Consider the following 22,265-nt stretch of genomic DNA (forward strand, 5'->3'; position numbering starts at 1 on the left):
TTTGTTTTTTTGATATTGAGTTGCATAAGCTGGTTGTAAATTTTGGAGATTAATCCTTTGTCAGTTGCTTCATTTGCAAATATTTTCTCCCATTCTGAGGGTTGGCTTTTGGTCTTGTTTATGGTTTCCTTTGCTGTGCAAAAGCTTTGAAGTTTCAATAGGTCCCATTTGTTTATTTTTGTTTTTATTTCCATTTCTCTAGGAGGTGGGTCCAAAAGGATCTTGCTGTGATTTATGTCATAGAGTGTTCTGCCTATGTTTTCCTCTAAGAGTTTGATAGTTTCTGGCCTTACATTTAGGTCTTTAAACCATATTGAGCTTATTTTTGTGTATGGTGTTAGGGAGTGTTCTAATCTCATACTTTTACATGTATCTGTCCAGTTTGCCCAGCACCACTTATTGAAGAGGCTGTCCTTTCTCCACTGTACATTCCTGCCCCCTTTATCAAAGATAAGGTGACCATATGTGCGTGGGTTTATCTCTGAGCTTTCTATCCTTTCCATTGATCTACATTTCTGTTTTTGTGCCAGTACCATACTGTCTTGATTACTGTAACTTTGTAGTAGAGTCTGAAGTCAGAGAGCCTGATTCCTCCAGCTCCATTTTTCGTTCTCAAGATTGCATTGACTATTCGGGGTCTTTTGTGTTTCCATACAAATTGTGAAATTTTTTGTTCTAGTTCTGTGAAAAATGCCAGTGGTAGTTTGATAAGGATTACATTGAATCTGTAGATTGCTTTGGGTAGTAGAGTCATTTTCACAATGTTGATTCTTCCAATCCAATGACTTGGTATATCTCTCCATCTATTTGTATCATCTTTAATATCTTTCATCAGTGTCTTATAATTTTCTGCATAAAGGTCTTTTGTATCCTTAGGTACGTTTATTCCTAGATATTTTATTCTTTTTGTTGCAACGGTAAATGGGAGTGTTTTCTTGATTTCACTTTCAGATTTTTCATCATTAGTGTATAGGAATGCCAGAAATTTCTGTGCATTAATTTTGTATCCTTCTACTTTACCAAATTCATTGATTAGCTCTAGTATTTTGCTGGTAGCATCTTTAGGATTCTCTATGTGTATTATCATGTCATCTGCAAACAGTGACAGCTTTATTTCTTCTTTTCTGATTTGGATTCCTTTTATTTCCTTTTATTCTCTGATTGCTGTGGCTAAAACTTCCAAAACTGTTGAATAGGAGTGGTGAGAGTGGGCAACGTTGTCTTGTTCCTGATCTTAGTGGAAATGCTTTCAGGTTTTCACCATTGAGGACGATGTTGGCTGTGGGTTTGTCATATATGGCCTTTATTATGTTGAGGAAAGTTCCCTCTATGCCTACTTTCTGGAGGGTTTTTATCATAAATGGGATTTGAATTTTGTCAAAAGCTTTCTCTCCATCTATTGAGATGACGGTATGGTTTTTCTCCTTCAATTTGTTAATATTGTGTAAGACGTTGATTGATTTTCGTATATTGAAGAATCCTTGCATTCCTGAAATAAACCCCACTTGATCATGGTGTATGATCCTCTTAATGTGCTGTTGGTTTCTGTTTGCTAGTATTTTGTTGAGGATTTTTGCATCTATGTTCATCAGTGATATTGGCCTGTAGTTTTCTTTCTTTGTGACATCCTTGTCTGGTTTTGCTATCAGGATGATTGTGGCCTCGTAGAATGAGTTTGGGAGTGTTCCTCCCTCTGCTATATTTTGGAAGAGTTTGAGAAGAATAGGTGTTAGCTCTTCTCTAAATGTTTGATAGAATTCGCCTGTGAAGCCATCTGGTCCTGGGCTTTTGTTTGTTGGAAGATTTTTAATCACAGTTTCAATTTCAATGCTTGTGATTGGTCTGTTCGTATTTTCTATTTCTTCCTAATTCAGTCTTGGCAGGTTGTGCATTTCTAACGATTTGTCCATTCCTTCCAGGTTGTCCATTTTATTGGCATAGATTTGCTTGTAGTAATCTCTCATGATCTTTTGTATTTCTGCAGTCTCAATTTTTACTTCTCCTTTTTTATTTCTAATTCTATTGATTTGAGTCTTCTCCCTTTTTTTCTTGATGAGCCTGGCTAATGGTTTATCAATTTTGTTTATCTTCTCAAAGAACAAGCTTTTAGTTTCATTGATCTTTGCTATCGTTTCCATCATTTCTTTTTCATTTATTTGTGATCTGATTTTTATGATTTCTTTCCTTCTGCTAACCTTTGGGGTTTTTTTTGTTCTTCTTTCTCTAATTGCTTTAGGTGCAAGGGTAGGTTGTTTCTTCGAGATGTTTCCTGTTTCTTAAGGTAGGATTGTATTGCTATAAACTTCCCTCTTAGAACTGCTTTTGCTGCATCCCATAGGTTTTGGGTCGTCATGTCTCCATTGTCATTTGTTTCTAGCTATTTTTTTATTTCCTCTTTGATTTCTTCAGTGATCACTTTGTTATTGAGTAGTGTATTGTTTAGCCTCCATGTGTTTGTAGTTTTTACAGATCTTTTCCTGTAATTGATATATAGTCTCATAGCGTTGTGGTCAGAAAAGATACTTGATACAATGTCAATTTTCTTAAATTTACCAAGGCTTGATTTGTGACCCAAGATATGATCTATCCTGGAGAATGTTCCATGAGCACTTGAGAAAAATGTGTATTCTGTTGTTTTTGGATGGAAAGTGCTATAAATATCAATTAAGTCCATCTTGTTTAATGTATCATTTAAAGCTTGTGTTTCCTTATTTATTTTCATTTTGGATGATCTGTCCATTGGTGAAAGTGGGGTGTTAAAATCCCCTAGTATGAATGTGTTACTGTTGATTTCGCCTTTTATGGCTGTTCGTATTTGCCTTATGTATTGAGGTGCTCCTATGTTGGGTGCATAAATATTTACAATTGTTTTATCTTCTTCTTGGATCAATCCCTTGATCATTATGTAGTGTCCTTCTTTGTGTCTTGTAATAGTCTTTATTTTAAAGTCTATTTTGTCTGATATGAGAATTGCTACTCCAGCTTTCTTTTGGTTTCCATTTGCATGGAACATCTTTTTCCATCCCCTCACTTTCAATCTGTATGTGTCTCTAGATCTGAAGTGGGTCTCTTGTAGACAGCATATATATGGGCCTTGTTTTTGTATCCATTCAGCCAGTCTGTGTCTTTTGGTGGAAGCATTTAATTCATTTACATTTAAGGTAATTATTGATATGTATGTTCCTATTCCCATTTTTAAAATTGTTTTGGGTTCGTTATTGTAGGTCTTTTCCTTCTCTGTCTTTCTGGCCTAGAGAAGGTCCTTTAGCATTTGTTGTCAAACTGGTTTTGTGGCGCTGAACTCTCAGCTTATGCTTGTCTGTAAAGGTTTTAATTTCTCCGTCAAATCTGAATGAGATCCTTGCTGAGTAGAGTACTATTGGTTGTAGGTTTTTTTTCCTTCATCACTTTAAATATGTCCTTCCAGTCCCTTCTGGCTTTCAGAGTTTCTGATGAAAAATCAGCTGTTAACCTTATGGGGATTCCCTTGTGTGTTATTTGTTGTTTTTCTCTTGCTGCTTTTAATATGTCTTCCTTGCATTTAATTTTTGACAGTTTGATTAATATGTGTCTTGGCGTATTTCTCCTTGGATTTATTCTGTATGGGACTCTCTGTGCCTCCTGGACTTGATTAACTATTTCCTTTCCCATATTAGGGAAGTTTCCAACTATAATGTCTTCAAATATTTTCTCAGTCCCTTTCTTTTTCTCTTCTTCTTCTGGAACCCCTATAATTCGAATGTTGGTGCATTTAATGTTGTCCCAGAGGTCTCTGAGACTGTCCTCAGTTCTTTTCATTATTTTCTCTTTATTCTGCTCTGCAGTAGTTATTTCCACTATTTTATCTTCCAGGTCACTTATCCGTTCTTCTGCCTCAGTTATTCTGCTATTGATCCCTTCTAGAGTATTTTTAATTTCATTTATTGTGTTGTTCATCGTTGCTTGTTTCATCTTTAGTTCTTCTAGGTCCTTGTTAAATGTTTCTTGCAGTTTCTCTATTCTATTTCCAAGATTTTGGATCATCTTTACCATCATTATTCTGAATTCTTCTTCAGGTAGACTGCCTATTTCCTCCTCATTTTTTAGGTCTGGTGGGTTTTTATCTTGCTCCTTCATTTGCTGTGTGTTTTTCTGTCTTCTCATTTTGCTTATCTTACTGTGTTTGGGGTCTCCTTTTTGCATGCTGCAGGTTTGTAGTTTCCGTTGTTTTTGGTGTCTGTCCCCAGTGGCTAAGTTTGGTTCAGTGGGTTGTGTAGGCTTCCTGGCAGAGGGGACTCATGCCTGTGTTCTGGTGGATGAGGCTGGATCTTGTGTTTCTGGTGGGCAGGTCCATGACTGGTGGTGTGTTTTGGGGTGTTTGTGGCCTTATTATGATTTTACGCAGCCTCTCTGCTAATGGGTGGGGTTGTGTTCCTGTCTTGCTAGTTGCTTGGCATAGGGTGTTCAGCACTGTAGCTTGCTGGTCGTTGAGTGAAGCTGGGTGTTGGTGTTGAGATGGAGATCTCTGGGAGATTTTCGCCATTTGATATTACGTGTAACTGGGAGGTCTCTTGTGGACCAGTGTTCTGAAGTTGGCTCTCCCACCTCAGAGGCACAGCACTGACTCCTGGCTGCAGCACCCAGAGCCTTTCATCCACACAGCTCAGAATAAAATGGAGAAAAAGTAGAAAGAAAGAGGATAAATAAAATAAAATAAAATAAAGTTATTAAAATAAAAAATAATTATTAAGAAAAAAAAATTTTTTAAGCAAAAAAACCCCCAAAAAAACAGACGGATAGAACCGTAGGACAAATGGTGAAAGCAAAGCTATACAGAAAAAATCTCACACAGAAGCATACACACTCAGAAAAAGAGGAAAAGGGGAAAAAATAATGAATCTTGCTCTCAAAGTCCACCTCCTCAATTGGGATGATTCATTGTCTATTCAGGTATTCCATAGATGCAGGGTACGTCAAGTTGGTTGTGGAGATATAATCCGCTGCTCCTGAGGCTGCTGGGAGAGATTTCCCTTTCTCTTCTTTTTTTGCACAGCTCCCGGGGTTCAGCTTTGGATTTGGCCCTGCCTGTGCGTGTACGTCGCTGGAGGGCGTCTGTTCTTCGCTCAGACAGGACAGGGTTAAAGGAGCTGCTGATTCGGGGGCTCTGGGTCACTCAGGCCGGGGGGGAGGGAGGGGCACGATGCGGGGCGAGCCTGCGGCGGCAGAGTCCAGCATGTCGTTGCACCAGCCTGAGGCGCGCTGTGCCTTCTCCCGGGGAAGTTGTCCCTGGATTATGGGACCCTGGCAGTGGTAGGCTGCACAGGCTCCCCAGAAGGGAGGTGAGGATAGTGACCTGTGCTCGCACATAGGCTTCTTAGTGGCGGCAGCAGCAGCCTTAGCGTCTCATGCCCGTCTCTGAGGTCCGCGCTGTTAGCCGCGGCTCGCGCCCGTCTCTGGAGCTCCTTTAAGCAGCGCTCTTAATCCCCTCTCCTCGCGCACCCGGAAACAAAGAGGGAAGAAAAAGTCTCTTGCCTCTTTGGCAGGTCCAGACTTTTCCCCGGACTTCCCCCCGGCTAGCCGTGGTGCACAAACCCCTTCAGGCTGTGTTCACGCCGCCAGTCCTTTCCCTGCGCTCCGACCGAAGCCCGAGCCTCAGCTCCCAGCCCCGCCCGCCCCGTCGGGTGAGCAGAGAAGCCTCTCTGGCTGGTGAGTGCTGGTCAGCACCGATCCTCTGTGCGGGAATCTCTCTGCTTTGCCCTCCGCACCCCTGTTGCTGTGCTCTCCTCCGTGGCTCCGAAGCTTCCCCCCTCCACCACCCGCAGTCTCCGCCCGCGAAGGGGCTTCCTAGTGTGTGGAAACCTTTCCTCCTTCACAGCTCCCTCCCACTGGTGCAGGTCCTGTCCCTATCCTTTTGTCTCTGTTTATTCTTTTTTCTTTTGCCCTACCCAGGTACGTGGGGAGTTTCTTGCTTTTTGGGAGGTCTGAGGTCTTCTGCCAGCGTTCAGTAGGTGTTCTGTAGGAGTTGTTCCACGTGTAGATGTTTTTCTGATGTATCTGTGGGGAGGAAGGTGATCTCCACGTCTTACTCTTCCGTCATCTTCCCCCGGCCTCCCCCGTACTCTCTTTAGATACATGTCTGTGCTCTCAGTCTTTCCTGACTCTCAGAACTGCCCTGGTCACTGGGACCTGTTGCCCCAAGGTTTGAGCTGTTTTTTCCTTTTGAGCTTTGGGATTCATGTTTCCCAACCCACTCACATCTTCCAGGGGTTATGGGGGCCACCTTAACTCTTTTGGCCAGGGTACAGACTCACAGCCCACGTGTGGATTGGGACTGGAGTGGGGGTTGTTAGTGGGACATTGGCAGCCCTCCTCACTGCAAATGTAGCCGGGAAGGGGGAGGCCAGCTTCACAGTGCAGCAGCTCTGCTTGCCATGAGGCAGAGGAGCTGGAGGAAGATGCAGGACAGTGGCACAGGACAACAGGAGCACAAGCTGCCTGAGCCAGTCTGGGGACTGCCAGGAAATGCTGCCTCATCACCATGTACCGTCCACTCCATACTCACAGCCCCAGCTAGAATCCAGTGTGGCCACTCTGCTCAAGTCCATGTCTCAGTACCATGGCCCTTCAATATTCAGGGTCCTGTAGCATCTAAATAATAGGAAGATAGAAATCTCATGTCTTTCATAGGGAACTCAGGGCACCATCCAAGTCTCAGCATATGCGTGGTGGTGTCTGTGACCAGACACTTAGAAAACAGCTTGCCAGGGTGGAGCACATCATCAGGCCTCACCTCCCTCATCCCCAGCCATGTTCCCCCAGTAGAGAAGGGAAATTACGGCAGAATGCACTGTGTTGGGTAGCTCCAGTGCTGTCCATGTGAAATCAACACTTGTGTAATACCTGAAACTTGGAAATGGTAGGTCATGCTAATTTAAATAAAACATGACAAGAACACTCAACCTCCACCTGCTGTGTAAGTCAAGTGTAGCATCCATGTTATTCCATTGACTGCTGTAGCTGGTCTACTCTATTTACGTCCTTCTATTTCATGTCTTACTAATATGCAGATGAACATTGGAATCATGTCACTAATTCTCAGGGTTCTGACCACCCCCTCGCCGAGCAGTCTTCTGATAAGTTGGGATCCCATATGGCTTTGCTCAGAGACAGGATACACTGGTTTTTGGAACCATGTTGAGTAACACACATCTGGAGGGAGAATGTCTAGCACAAGAAAGAAAGTGATACAACTTCACTGAAAGATATTTCAACCTAGAAGACTACTTTGTGTTGTTCTCAGCTCATACATTAGCAGTCAGAAATGCTCTGTGACTGGGAATGCCTGGGGTGCTCATCTGGGCCCATACTACGCATGGCGGCCCCTCAGACATTCCCTGACCAGAGGCAACGCTGAGGCTGGACTGGCCTTTGTGGTTCCCATTACGATTGCAAGGCATTCTTAGCAACAACCACCAGGGAACTTTGAAAAAACAAGGCTTATTACTCAAAGGTCTCAGAGGGTACACAGCACGCCCAGGGCCACACAGCACTGTCATGGGTAAGGGAGAGAGAAAGAGTGCAGACCCAGAGCTCTACCCTTATTGGGGTCCCGGGTCGGGTGCTTAGGGTTTCACCAGTTCAATCTTTATTGGCAAATTTAAAACATAAGAACAGGAATTAGGCACTCTAACTAGGGAGAAGTGGGGTCATCAAATGACCAGTTATCTAGGTCACCTTGGGTTTTCTAGAAGGGGAACCGCATGGGTGGCCTTGCCCTTTATCTAGTAGTGTAGCTGGGAATATGCCTATGTGAGGTGGATGCCTTTTAAATAGTTGCCTCGGCAATGGAAAACTTAATGCCAGGCACTTACAGTACAATCAAAAAGGCTTACTGTCAGGCACTTTCACTCCAAAGACCTAAATACACATCAAGTCCGTGATAAAAAGACTCAATACCATAAGATGTCATGTCTCCCCAATCTGTAATCTATAGATCCAATTCATGTCCAACATAAATTTCATCAGAGTATTTCTGGGAAAGCCTGATGAGCGGATTCTAACATGTATATGGATGAGCAAAAGATCAAGAACAGCCAGGGCCCCATGAAGAAGAAAAGGGGGCACCTTGCCCTTCCAGCTGTTCTTGTCTAGAATTCTAAAGTCTGCGTAGTTAAGACAGGGGAGATTGAAACTGGGGTAGAAAAAAGGAGAAGAACAGAGAATCCCACAAGAGAGAACCCACGCCTGATGAAGACCTTACTTGTCAGAACAGGCCCTGCAAGTACGTGGGTGGGAGGGACGGCTTAATGATTTCGGTGGCAGCACCAAAAACCACATGGAGAAGATCTGATTGGATGCTTGTGTAGGAAAATATATACAGAAGTCAACTCTCTGTGATCAAGGCCCTAATGGTTAAAGATGGAGCATTCCAGCTTTGATACAGGGAGGCCTCCAAAATAAGATGCAGAAAGATTAAAAGATTGGTAGATTTGACTAACTTAACATACCATGTATCAAAAAATTAAAAAAAAATGAACAAAGTGAAATAGCCACAAACTTGAAGAAGACATTTGCAACACATGGAGCAAAAAAATATGTATATCAGAATATATTTGAAAACATGAATCAATGGGTAAAAAACACAAAACAGATTTCACAAAGAAAACATAGGCAAGGCAAAAAAAGCCCCTTTGTTTAGTGCTGTCTGCCCAGAAGGTACAACTACAAAGCAAACAATGCAATGATTATCATAAAGTTCAGAATACCACCTGTGGGGAGAAAGTGAGCCTTTAGTGAGTTGTGCGTGGAGGGCCTAGAAGGTTCTGACATTTTCCTCTGTGTTAAGCTCAGTGTTTGCTACATACATGCTTGTTTTATTATTTTCCAAGTGTTATGTATACACTTTTGCACATAAAGCAAGAATAAGGAAGTGATGTGCACTAGCAAAGAAACTCCCACACTTAGTGGGAACACGGCTCATTACTAACGTGACCTCTTCTGGCTCCTTCTGTGGAGAGCTCTGATCACGCGTGTAGTCCTGCTTGTCTGCCCCAGCAATGGCCACACCAGGAGCCCATTCGCAGTGTTGGGCACCAGCCCTGCCTGGTGGAGTCCCGGAGCCTGCTGTCCTGCTTAGGGATGCCTTCCCTGCCAGCCCATCCCATCTCCTGAGACGTCTGCCGAGGCCTCCCTGTGAGGGTGCACAGGTTCTGTTCCATCTGGAGTTGGCGTCAGGCTGCGAGCCAAGCACACAGCCTTGTCCAGAAGGCATTGGGTGCTGTGTGTGGCAGCTGGGAAGATGCACAGGTTTGTACTACAGAACGGGTGTGCGGGTTTACCTTCAGGGCCCTCAAGAGCCAGGGGGAACACTTGAGCTCCCCTGTTCCTTAAAGCCAACTACTCCTCTGGAAGTGCTCTTGCCGAGGTGAACAGATGCCATGAGGCCCCGAGGCCGCTTCTCAGCTGTCCTCTGAAGCCTGTGGCACAAGCCCCTGGGAAGCACACTCCCCATGTCCTCCCACTGCAGTGGCCGCTGCGCCAGTGGCTCTGCAGCTCCCTCCTCACCTTCCCAACCTCTAGGCCCTGCAGCGCCCCCCACCTCCACCAACATTCACTCTGCAGGTGACCCTGTCACCAGCCCCTGCTTCAAGTGACATCTGTGTGCCGATGCCTCAAGGAGTCACATCCTCACCAGGGACCACTCCCATGAACTCCTGACTTGTGTGGCCCACTGTCTGCTCAGCATCCCGAGGAGACCTCTCATAGGCCTCTCAACTCTGAAATGTCGGCACCTGAATGCTGCTCTTTCCTCAGAAGTTGGGTTGTTCCAGAATCTTTGCCATCCTAGAGCGCAAATGACCCGTCCAGATGCCTGGTTTGGTCACCCTCTTCCTCTCACAGCTCACATCTGATTTGTTAGCTGATTGGATGACCCTTTCCTTTAAAATGTATCCCTATTTTCTCCTCTTTTTACCACTTCCAGCCACTATCATCTTTCACCTGAATTATTTTAATATTGCCCTAAGCACTCTCCTGTTTCTGTTCTTTTCCCCCCTGCATTCTAGTCTCCTGTCTCAGCCAGATGGGTCCTTTTACAGCATGAACTAGGCTATGTCACTTACTTGCTTATCCCCGCCCCCCCCCCCCCCCCCCTTCCTGGCTAGCTCAGAGTAAAAGGCAAAGCCTTAAATAGCCTTGAGGCAATGTTTATCTCGTCTTTTCCTCTGCCCTCTTCTGTCTACCCTGGGCAGCCACACTGCCCACCTGCCTTCTCCCCAGGCATTGTAGGCACACTCTTGCCCCAGGACATGTGCACCTGCAGTGCCCTTTTCTGGGATACATGTCCTTCTGACAACCATGTGGCAGGCTCCTGCACAGTCCTTGGGTCTCTTAAGTTATGCCTTCCCAGATTACCTTATTTAAAATAACACCTCTTTCCTCTTCATAGCTTATATTTCTCCATAGCACTTACTACCACCTCACATGTAACATGTCTTATGTATATTTGTCTCCCTCCTCTGGGAGAAAGTCTTCTGTTTAGCAGTCCATCTACCTGTTCCAGTTTTCTACTGCCATGACAAATCATCACAAACTTAGCAATTTAATTGAAGCAACACATCTATTAAGTAAGCTTATTGTAGTGATCATTTTGCAATATGTATCAATACATGTATAAAGTCATGATGCTGTACACTTTAAACTTATACAATGATACATGTTAATTATATCTCAATAATTAAAAACTTATATTATCTTACAGTTCTGTAGGTCAGAATACAGTGGATTTGCCTGGTGTTTCAGCTCTGGGTCTCCCATGGCCAGAATCATCGTGTCAGCAGGGCTGCTTTCCCTTCTGGAGGCTCTGGGGGCAAATCCATATCCAGCCTCTCTCAGGCTGTTGGCAGGATTCAGTTCCATGGGTTGTAGGCTGAGGTCCCTGTCTCCTGCTGGCTGTCACCTGAGGGAGTCATTCTTGCCTTCTATGGGCTGCCCACATGCCTTGGCTCATGGCCCCTTCCTCCACCTTCAAAACCAGCAATGGCAGTCGAGTCCTTTCTTTCTGCTTCGAATCTCTCTGAGCTGGGTCTCTCTGACTGGCCCCAGCTGGAGAAAGTTCTCTGTTTCTAAAGGCTCGAGTGATTATACGGGGTCCACTGGGATCATCTAGGATAATCTCCTGATTTTAAGCCCATAGCTTTAATTCCATTTTGCACAGTGCCTTTTGCTGTGTAAGGTAACAGTCACAGGTGTGACACCAGGGGTAAAGTTTCTGCCTTCTGCACCACCCTCCCACCAGGGCAGCATGGACAGCAGGGCAACAAGTGCCTTCTGAAAAGAGAGACCTTTATAGTAGCTGATGTGGTTAGATGCTGCTCCAAGTTGTTAGAATCAAAAACAAACAGAGGGAATTCCCTGGTGGCACAGTGGTTAAGAATCTGCCTGCCAATGCAGGGGACACGGGTCCAGTCCCTGGTCCGGGAAGATCCCACATGCCGCAGAAACCCACATACTAAAGCCCACGCTCTGCAACAAGAGAAGCCACCACAATGAGAAGCCTGCACACCACAAGGAAGAGTAGCCCCCGCTCGCTGCAACTAGAGAAAGCCCACACGCAGCAACGAAGACCCAACGCAACCAAAAATAAATAAATAATTAAAAACAAAAACAAAAACAGAGACCAGACTTGAAAATTCCCTGAGCAGACAACCAGTTTAGTCCTACAAACAAAGCTTAATTTAGCTTATTTTGTAAGGCTAACTTGACCTGGGTCATTTCTTCCTTATGCTTCTGAAAATCATAAGCAAAACTTAAACTGTTTCCCAAGGTTGATATGAGGTAAGTACTGACCATTTCCCTATCATTTAAGAAAATTTTGATACTGTAACCAACACTGTGAAGAATAAACAAACCATCACCACTTTCCCACTATACAGGATGCTTTGCAACAGTGTACCCCTGAGCCTCAATCCATGTTTTGGTTTGAGTGCTCCCGGTTTCCAAACTGTCTTTTTGGTGTGTATTCATTACTTCTTGGGTGATTCATTGTTCTTACTTTGACTGTTTGTGAACTGTTGACAAGGCACTCTATGCATTACATCCTTACAGAGCTCTTGTAATGACAACAGGAGCCCTAAGAGCTGGGAGAGCCCCAGGCCCTGTGGTCTCAGGCCCGTGCAACAGTGAACCCTGAACAGAAGATACCCCGTAGGAAGCACTGGGCCCAGTTTCTGAGCACTCTGCCCTTTAGAAATGAGAAGGGCCTGAACTGTGATGCTGTCTGCCCTGGTCTGACTGCCTGTACTTTCTTTAGGTCATTTAACTTTGCCTTTCTAATCATCTCTCTTACTACTTTTATAAACATCGTTGGTTGTGCCACGCTGCAAATGATTCCATGTTTACACCCCTTTTTTCTCCCCCATACAGATGCATATCCTAATTCCGAAGTTGTCTATGTCTGGACCAATGGCACAACCAAGTCAGTGGTGGTGGCAGAAGATGGCTCCAGGCTAAATCAATACCACCTGATGGGGCAGACAGTGGGCACAGAGAACATCAGCACCAGCACAGGTAAGCCTCACCCCCCATTCAAGGCGCACACCCTGGGAGAGCCCAGGACTCTCCTTAGCTGCCCGGGGCCTGTTGTGCTGTGCTGGCCACAAGGAGCCTTCCGCATCGGGCCCCCTCCCTCCAGCCGCACATGGAGGCATCAGCTGTGGCATCCTGGCATTAAGGGTCATGAGAGGCATTAATCTGAGGTGCATTTGCCTCCATGTGAGCAGCCCTGGTGACTGCAGGTCCTGGCCGGAGGCCTCATGGACCTACTTATATAACATAGTCTTGCCCAAGCACTGAGACATGAGGGCAGCAGCCTCTGCAGGAAAGGTAGAGAGCTTCCTGCAAATACTCTCATTTACCTGTTCTGCTATCTCCCCACTTTGAACATTTCAGAGGTTTTCCTGGGGTTGAATTTGGGAAAGCACAACCGGGCAGCATAGAAATAGACGAGGCCTTAGCAGGTGCTGTCACACCCGCAGGCACAGGGCTGGCCTGAGCCCGCAGGGCAGCACAAGCCGGGCTTCACCTGACACAAAGTGGGCAGGATGTCCAAAGGAACACAATGCGTTCCCTTCTTGCACCTGCAAAGGGTGTCCTCAGACACCTCCTGGCCACAGGAAGCCCAGCCCTAGAGGTCATGGTCACAAACTTGGCTGTGAGCAGGGGAGGGTCCTGCAGGGCTTCTCATGGCAGGAGAAATGTGGAACAGGGATGGCGTAAGTCCTGCTTGCAGCATGAGTTCTAAGCCTCAAATGTTACCCTGGTCAGCGTCCCTCTGTCAGCATCACCACCCCCTGGAGCTGGCTGGAAGCACAGGGACGTGCAGTGCATGCCTCTTCTCACACAGGCACTCTGTGGCCGTCCACTGGTGTGGGCTGCCATCCTGGGGAAAGGGCCTGGCAGGGCTGGAAGGAGGCTGCTGTGCCATGTGGTTACCGTGTTAAAGGCAAGGGAAGAGGAAGCAGACCTGATTTTATGGGAACAAGTGAAAAGGTGGCACCGCAGAGGTTTGGGGTTAAGAATCGCAATGCTCATGGAGGGTGCTACAGTTGGGAGTCGTTTCATGTCGTTCTTTAAAAATTTATAAATGGGTTTCTGCTCCTATTTGCATTCCAAAAAGATGGTCTTTTTTTGAACGTTATCTTATATTGTTATCCTCAACTCAAATATAGAATGAAAAGAACCACCACAACAAAAGAATTATAAGGAGAGTAACTTCAAATCCTAATGCAAAGAAACAGAACGGCATTCTCCCTCTTCTCAAGCATTGAGAGGCAAAATCGGATCATGATAAAGATGTCTTTGCTACTAAACGCATCTTGCCCCCCTTCTCTCTGTCCCTGTCTCCTTCTGCTAGGCCTGAGCCTATTCCCCTCCTCTCACCTGCTCTCATCTGCCTGGGGCTGTGGGGAGGGAGTGGTGCACCTTGGCCCTGAGGGAATTTTGGTCCCCTCTTCTGTAAGAGGGCAGAGTTCGCCACATATGATCTTAACTCATGCTGTGAGAAAAGGCACGTAGGGACACATCCACAGCTGGCCTTGCTGAGCACTGGGCTTTGAATCCAACAACAAGCGTCCGAGCTATGTAATCAGTCTCAAATGTCTCAACATTCTGCCCAGGCAGCCAGCCGACCACCCTCGAACAGATGGCCCCACCGGGGGTCTACCTTAGCAGAGACCCCAGGCCCTTCCGCCCACATTCACAGTTCCACCAGGTTCCCTGGCCACACCATCTACTTCTTGCAATTCAGCTGAAGAACTCTTGTCCTCAGATCAACTCAGCTCTGCCTCCACTTCTCAAAGCATCCTTCCCATCTCCCCAGGGAGATGCAAATTCACACAGCAAAGGAGACTCTGTCTAACACACCCTCCCACCGCAGCCGCCTTGGCTCCTTACCAGTTCACCGTCAGGGCAGCATCGTTCTCCGCAACGAAGGGGAGGTCTGCACTCGCCTCCCACACAGCCAGGCAGATCCAGAGAAGGCACTGGGGCATCGCCAAGGAAATGCCCTCACTCTCTCTGTGGACCAGCGGAAGCTCAGAGCGGCCAGCACCCGTGGCCTCCGGAGGCTCTTGCTCCTCACCCCAAGCCGGCTGAGGGGGCACAGAGCCTGTGGGGAAGTGGTAGCCCCCCACTCCTTCCAGCCCTCCCTGGCTGGGGAATGAGAAAACAATCCGCCCACGACAGGGCTCTGTGATCTCCTGAGTTATATCTGGAGAGGCTAAATCCTGAAATCCCGATGGCAGTAGCAGTGAGGGGGGCCGGTGGAGAGTGGCATAGATTGTGGCCAGGGATTAGGAAAACACACAAATCTGATTTTCCCCAGCAAAGCATCCACCAGCAGAGCCTCTTCAGAGGCTGGGGGTCAAAAGACTTACTTATAAAATGACCGTTAAGAAATCCATGCATCCTTCAGCCTCTCCTTCACCCAAACAATACAAATAAATGCTTTTCCAAAGGGAGGGTGGAGAGAAGGGAGGCTCCCAGGCTCTGACCAGGGGCAGGAACCACAGGGCAGGACTGTAGGGTTTCATTTAGGTGGCTGACTGCACTAATTTGCTCATTTGCAGGTGAATACACAATCATGACGGCTCATTTCCACCTGAAGAGGAAGATCGGGTACTTTGTCATCCAGACCTATCTCCCCTGCATAATGACTGTGATTTTGTCGCAAGTGTCCTTTTGGCTGAACCGAGAATCAGTCCCAGCCAGGACAGTGTTTGGTGAGTGTCCCCAAGCCAGGCCTGCAGACTGTGTTCTGTGACTGCCTCTAACACCCCAAAGACAGCAGCGTCAAAGTCCCTAGTGCTGCCTGTCTATTCTGTGACCTAGAAAACAAACGGACCAGTTAGTTATGAATTCAGTGTTAAAGACTAGATTTAGGGCTGCTCTCTGAACCAGGGTTCAGAGCAATTCGATCACTGTTTCCCTTTTGAAAAGTCTTTCACTGGGAGCCTTTTTTTTCTTGAGGTTTGAAATTGCCAGCAATCTGTCTTATGTGGGGTTTTGCTACGGTATTTTCACAAGTCTCATAAAGTACTGTTTTCTATGTTATCAGGCAGTTTTCTTTGAAATGTGCATGCCACTTTAACATTAGCTCCCAATATTAACAGTCAATGTGTTACATGTAATATGATAGATTAAATGTATATAAAATATAATATATATTACCTTATGTATATATAAATATAATATATATGAGATATACATACGTACGTATGATACATGTATATATGTATACATATATATGATAAGAATTTAGAAAATTATCTGACATCCCTGAGACATAAATCAAGTTTAGCAAGATCCAGCTCAGGAGGTACCTTAGCACAGCAGACATGGTCGAGTGTTTGACTTTTACGTGGAAGCTCATTTCATCAAAATCAATGTTAGAAGTAATTTTGTGGGTCAGTTGTAATGGATGCTCACATCTTTCTAAACTGTAAAGTACTATTCCCGCCTCAGCTTTTCCTATTGCACTGTCCCTTCCAAAGAAGGAAAGCGTGCCCTGCATTTCCCGCCAGCGCTCCTGTAGGTGGAGGAAGCGGGGGTGGGGGGTGGGGGCCTCGGGATTTCCAGTGACGGCCCTAGATTACTCCTGTCCGACCATCTCTCTACCTCGAGCCACATACCCAGCTTCACCTGCCTCACCTGATTTAGCTTCAGGAAGGTGTGGAGGTTGGCTTGTGGCCAGGCAGTGCTCCCCCAGCTCTTTAGGGGAGCATTAGTAGGTGGGCAAGGAAAAAAATTTAGTTTGGAGAATGCCCTATATTCCAGTCTGCTTCCTCTTAGAGATTCTCAAAGCACATTAGGATGTTAAAGGACTCAAGGAGACACAAGAAGCCTGTTCAAGGTCACACACAGAACACTTCTCTCCAGCACAATGATTAACTGGATTTCTAAGAAAAATCAAAGATGACTACTGATTTCTCATTTAGTGTTAATTCCATGCACAGTACCACGTTCAGTGAGGGTATATAAATACCTCTGAAGGATGACACTGAATGAAGACTAAGCTGCTATGACCACCAGCAACATGACACTCTTTTGGTGCTCTTTCCTGAGGCTGCCCTAACAAGGTACCACACACTGAGTGCTTAAGCAATAGAAATTAACTGTCTCACAGTTCTGGAGGCTACAAGTCCAAAATCAGCAGAGTTCTTTCTTCTGAGGGCTGTGAGAAAGGCTCTGTTTCTGGCCTCTCTCCCAGTTTCTGGTACTTCCTTGGCTTGTGGCAGCATAATTCCAGTCTTCACGTGCTGTTCTCCCTGTGTGTGTGTGAGAGAGAGATACCAGTCATATTGGATTAAGGCCTACCCTAATGACCTCATTTTAACTTGATTACTTCTGTAAAGACCATATTTCCAAGTAAGATCTGGAAAGTAAATCTGAGGTTCTGGAAATTAGGAATTCAACCTATGCATTTGGGGGGGTACACAGTTCCACTCATAACAGGTGTGTTGCACCCACACCCCATACACATACGTGCACCTTTTTGCAAACAAAACTGCAGTAAGAAGAAAGACACAGAGCATGTGGAAACTACATGGGCTGTAACGGTTCAGCAGACCTGGGTCCCAGTACAGGTTCTCATTTGCCAGCTGGCGACTTTGGGTACATTACTATTTTTAAATTTTAAGCTCCTCACTTGCAAAATGGGGATAATGACACCCCTCCAGAATGTAGCTTAGATCAGAGTCTGGCCCTTAGTAGACGCCTGTTAGAGGGTCATCATCCCCTTCCGAGGATCCAGACTTCCTTTATGGTCACTGCAAATTTCCCCAGAAGACAAGGCAGATGGCTACAGGCATCTTGCATGGCAGTATCGAGGTGGCCCAGATCCTCTTAGAGGGAGTGAAGTGCCAAGACCCAGATTCAGATGTGGTGCTTCTGTTGCACTCTGGTCCTCGGAGTCTCGCAGGCTGCATTAATCCATGTGAAAGCAAGCTTGTCTCATCAGTTTTCTGGAGCCCACGACTTGTAAGGTGCACAGTGAGTCTTTGTGAAGCACTTCGTTAGAGCAGTGGGAACGTTCTTGCCCTTCTCAGCTGGACTTAACTTGGGGCCACTAAGATGCCCCACTCCTCTGACCCATCCTTGTTGAGCACCAGCTCTCTGCAGGGTCAGGTCAGGACAATGGGGACACAGTTAGGGTATGTGTATGAATCAGACCCAAATCCCTGCCCACCTCGATTTATGTTCTAGAGGAAGGAGACGATTGACAAGGTAAATAAACTAAGCAGCGTTTTAAATGCTACGAATGTGTTGTGCTGTGAAAATTGTAGAGGGAAAGGGAGACCTGGGCTGGGGATTAAAGTCGTAGTTCCTTTCTTTCTTTGTCACGTTCAGGGGTGTTATACTGGGGTCCAGTGCTGGTGCTGATCCTTGTTCCCATTGTCCCCACCCCTGTCATTGACAACCACAGGGGTGACCACGGTGCTGACTATGACGACCCTCAGCATCAGTGCCCGGAACTCTCTGCCCAAAGTGGCTTATGCGACAGCCATGGACTGGTTCATAGCCGTGTGCTACGCTTTTGTGTTCTCTGCGCTGATCGAGTTTGCCACCGTCAACTATTTCACAAAGAGAGGCTGGGCCTGGGATGGCAAAAAAGCCTTGGAAGCAGCCAAGATCAAGGTACTGACTTCATTTTCCTCCGTACTCCAGAGAAAATGTGCCTGATTTTATGTCCAAGTATAAGACCAGGTGTTTGTTTTCCCTACATCCCTCCCCCTGAAAAATGATTTCTTCCCTTATACTCAAGGTCCTTACAAAGTCTTATAACAGGTCTTGTTTTACCTTTATTTTGAATCACCAGCTTCATTCAAGGGAAAGGTCTGATATCAGGCCTATTACTTTTGCTAAAGTACCTTCTGTCTGTTCAGGGACTATTTATCCAGTTTTGAATGGTACAGTCAATTCTTCTGCTCACTCTTGCCACTTCACCATGCAGCGTGTCTTCTGCAAGGTGGCTTGAAGGTCATGAAGGGAGCTTTCGAATTATTGGGAGCGACACAACAGGCAAACACACCCAATTCCACTGATGAGATGATTTGTCTTGCTTAAACGATGCACGTGAGTTATTGTGGGAAGCATTTCTCTATTCAAAGCAATTAAGTGTTGAGTAATTAGAGGGAGGTCGGTGCCTGAATCTAAAAAATATTTGAAGAAAAAAGGTTGCACAACATTCCAACCTGAACCAGATCCTTGGGGAAAAGAAAATAACATACATAGAATAGAAAATAAATAGCACGTGGTAAAGTGCTAATTATGCCACATTTAAAACAAACAAGTCCTTTGCTCTGAGAGAGGAACAGGCCGGAGTTATCAGGGTAGACTTGAAAGCGAAACTTCATCTGTCCTTTGGAAATCATCATGAAGGGAGTCTGGAAGGCCCTACTGGAGACTGTGCCCCAAACCCGTGACTACACCAGGATACTCTGCTGCTGCTGAGGGCACTCAGCTGTGCGCACCCATGGCCCCACACCTGCTTTTTGCATTCAATGCTGTTGTTCCTTTCTTGTGAAAAGTCAGAAGTTCTGACTTGACCTGGCCTATCGGATTCTTCCCACCTCCAAACGCCATGAGTCCGTCCACTCCCATTCCTGGGTTTCAGTTACGGAAGAAAGACCCACTTCCAGATGTAGCTCACCCAGAAGGAGGAAGGCCTAGTGGGACCCATTCCAGTCCCCTCAGGGAAGAAGGGAAGGGGGGAGATGCCTGGGGAGGGCCTTGACAAGCAGGAATCTCATGAGGGGGTGTGTTTTGGGGGATGATGGGGGACAGGAGTGAGCTGACAGCAGCAGGCGATTGGTGGGCAGCTGAAAAAACATGGCAGAGGCAGGGCGTCTTCAGACTGTGGGAATTCTGGACTGAAGTGTCCCAACAGACAGAACCATGGAGGATGTTTGTTGGGGGACATGGAGTCTGGGGAGAGGGGCTTCCCGACACCCAACACTGTGTTGCCAGAAAGTAAATGTTTGCTACAGGCCTGGAGACAGCCTCCCTGAGCCTGAGCGGGGCAACCGCCTGGGAGGGGCTGCAGGAATTGAGGCCGTCAGGCTCATGTCTGTGAGTCTAGGAGGAAGGTGGAACCCGGGGGCAATGGAGAGTCCGTGAAGGTTGTCGAATGGGCTGTCATCATCGTCGGCCACCTCGCTTGCTCACACTCAGCCTCAGTGTCCTTATTACTCATCACAGATCTGAATGCAGACCTGGAGGGAGAGGAGGACATGGAGGTAACTGGCTCATCTAATCTCAGATTAGCACTGATCTCCTAGAAGACTAGGTTTTATCCCCCAAGGCTGTGGTGCTGGGGATACCATCCCTTAGGCCAGTGGAGGCATCGGGGCATCTGCATGTATCCCGGCAGGCAAGTCATACTGTTACACACGGTGGTGAGCATGAGTAAGTAAGTATAGCATTACTGGCTTTTACTTAGAAGTGGAGAAAATTTGAACACCTGACTGTGTTCACCTTCGTTACCTGTTGGGGTCTTCAGAGTTGGGATTGCAAGGTTTTTAGGTGTGAACACCTGTGAAAGGACAGAGGAAGAAGTTGAAGTTCACCGTGTAGGGAGCTGTCTGCCCTCAGCTGGGCAGCAAGTCGTCCCAGAAGGAGGACAGAGGCCCGTCTCTGGACCACTGTGGCCATCCTGAGTCCTGTTTGAAACACCCACTTCCGAGACCCATCATCCTCTCCTCCAGTGTCTGCTCTGTCCTGGTTACACCCAGAGACAAAGGCCGTGCAAACCATTGAGGTAGCTAGTCCATCATGCTGATGGACTTCTTCTGGCAGCCCAGTAAGGGTGTGTGCATGGCACCGCGGGGGCTGCAAAGAACCGTACCATTTCTGAGGAGTGGCCCACAGGCCCTGCTCTGCTCTGACGCTGTGCTCACCCTCACTGTGGCCCCGGGGTCGTTGTGCTCCCTGCATCTGGGTACATATGCACTCTTATTCCACCTCACTTTTCACTGCTTCTTCTTGCTCCTTCTCCATGCGCTTCCTCTCTGCTTTTCATCTTTCACATATTTTTTTAACATCTTTATTGGAGTATAATTGCTTTATAATTGTGTTAGTTTCTGTTTCATAACAAAGTGAATAAGTTATACATATACATGTATCCCCATATCTCTTCCCCCTTGCGTCTCGCTCCCTCCCACCCTCCCTATCCCACCCCTCTAGGTCGTCACAAAGCACCGAGTTGATCTCCCTGTGCTATGCAGCTGCTTCCCACTAGCTATCTATTTTACGTTTGGTAGTGTATATATGTCCATGTCACTCTCTCACTTTGTGCCAGCTTACACTTGCCCCTCCGCATATCCTCAAGTCCATTCTCTAGTAGGTCTGCACTACTAGATGTTTATTCCCATCTTGCCCCTAGCTTCTTTATGACCATTTTCTTTTTTTTAGATTCCATATATATGTGTTACGATACGGTACTTGTTTTTCTCTTTCTGACTTACTTCACTCTGTATGACTGACTCTAGGTTCATCCACCTCACTACAAATAACTCAATTTCGTTTCTTTTTATAGCTGAGAAATATTCCATTGTATATATGTGCCACATCTTCTTTATCCATTCATCTGTTGATGGACACTTACGTTGCTTCCATGTCCTGGCTATTGTAAATAGAGCTGCAATGAGCATTGTGGTACATGACTCTTTGAATTATGGCTTTCTCAGGGTATTTGCCCCGTAGTGGGATTGCTGGGTCATATGGTAGTTCTATTTGTAGTTTTTTAAGGAACCTCCATACTGTTCTCCATAGGGGCTGTATCAATTTACATTCCCATCAACAGTGCAAGAGGGTTCCCTTTCTCCACACCCTATCCAGCATTTATTGTTTGTAGATTTTTTGATCATGGCCATTCTGACTGGTGTGAGATGATATCTCACTGTAGTTTTGATTTGCATTTCTCTAATGATTAATGATGTTGAGCATTCTTTCATGTGTTTGTTGGCAATCTGTATATCTTCTTTGGAGAAATGTCTATTTAGGTCTTCTGCCCATTTTTGGATTGGGTTGTTTGTTTTTTTGCTATTGAGCTGCATGAGCTGCTTATAAATTTTGGAGATTTTGTCAGTTGCTTCATTTGCAAATATTTTCTCCCATTTGGAGGGTTGTCTTTTCGTCTTGTTTATGGTTTTCTTTGCTGTGCAAAAGCCTTTAAGTTTCATTGGGTCCCATTTGTTTATTTTTATTTTTATTTCCATTACTCTAGGAGGTGGGTCAAAAAGGACCTTGCTGTGGTTTACATCATAAAGTGTTCTGTCTATGTTTTCCTCTAAGAGTTTGATAGTGTCTGGCCTTATATTTAGGTCTTTAATCCAGTTTGAGTTTATTTTTGTGTATGGTGTTAGGGAGTGTTCTAATTTCATTCTTTTACATGTAGCTGTCCAGTTTTCCCAGCACCACTTTTTGAAGAGGCTGTCTTTTCTCCACTCTATATTCTTGCCTCCTTTATCAAAGATAAGATGACCATATGTGCGTGGGTTTATCTCTGGGCTTTCTATCCTCTTCCATTGATCTATATTTCTATTTTTGTGCCAGTACCATCCTGTCTTGATTACTGTAGCTTTGTAGTATAGTCTGAAGTCAGGGAGCCTGATTCCTCCAGCTCCATTTTTCGTTCTCAAGATTGCTTTGGCTATTCGGGGTCTTTTGTGTTTCCATACAAATTTTGAAATTTTTTGTTCTAGTTCTGTGAAAAAATGCCAGTGGTAGTT

At 45.8% G+C, this 22,265-nt stretch overlaps 1 protein-coding gene across 1 annotated transcript in view; it reads left to right on the top strand.

The window, feature by feature from the left end:
- GABRA5 (gamma-aminobutyric acid type A receptor subunit alpha5) overlaps window positions 1-22,265 on the top strand; it is a gene marked incomplete at its 3' end in the record, with an annotated part of 100,751 nt that overhangs the window by 71,031 nt on the left and 7,455 nt on the right. Inside the window, exons 6-8 of the mRNA XM_079700806.1 lie at window positions 12,403-12,546; window positions 15,105-15,257; window positions 17,960-18,171. Of these exons, the coding sequence (XP_079556932.1) occupies window positions 12,403-12,546; window positions 15,105-15,257; window positions 17,960-18,171 (509 nt within the window). The remainder of the gene's footprint in view (window positions 1-12,402; window positions 12,547-15,104; window positions 15,258-17,959; window positions 18,172-22,265) is intronic.

This window comes from Hyperoodon ampullatus (genome assembly GCF_949752795.1).
Source record: "Hyperoodon ampullatus genome assembly, chromosome: 3".
Taxonomy (NCBI): Eukaryota; Metazoa; Chordata; class Mammalia; order Artiodactyla; family Ziphiidae; genus Hyperoodon; species Hyperoodon ampullatus.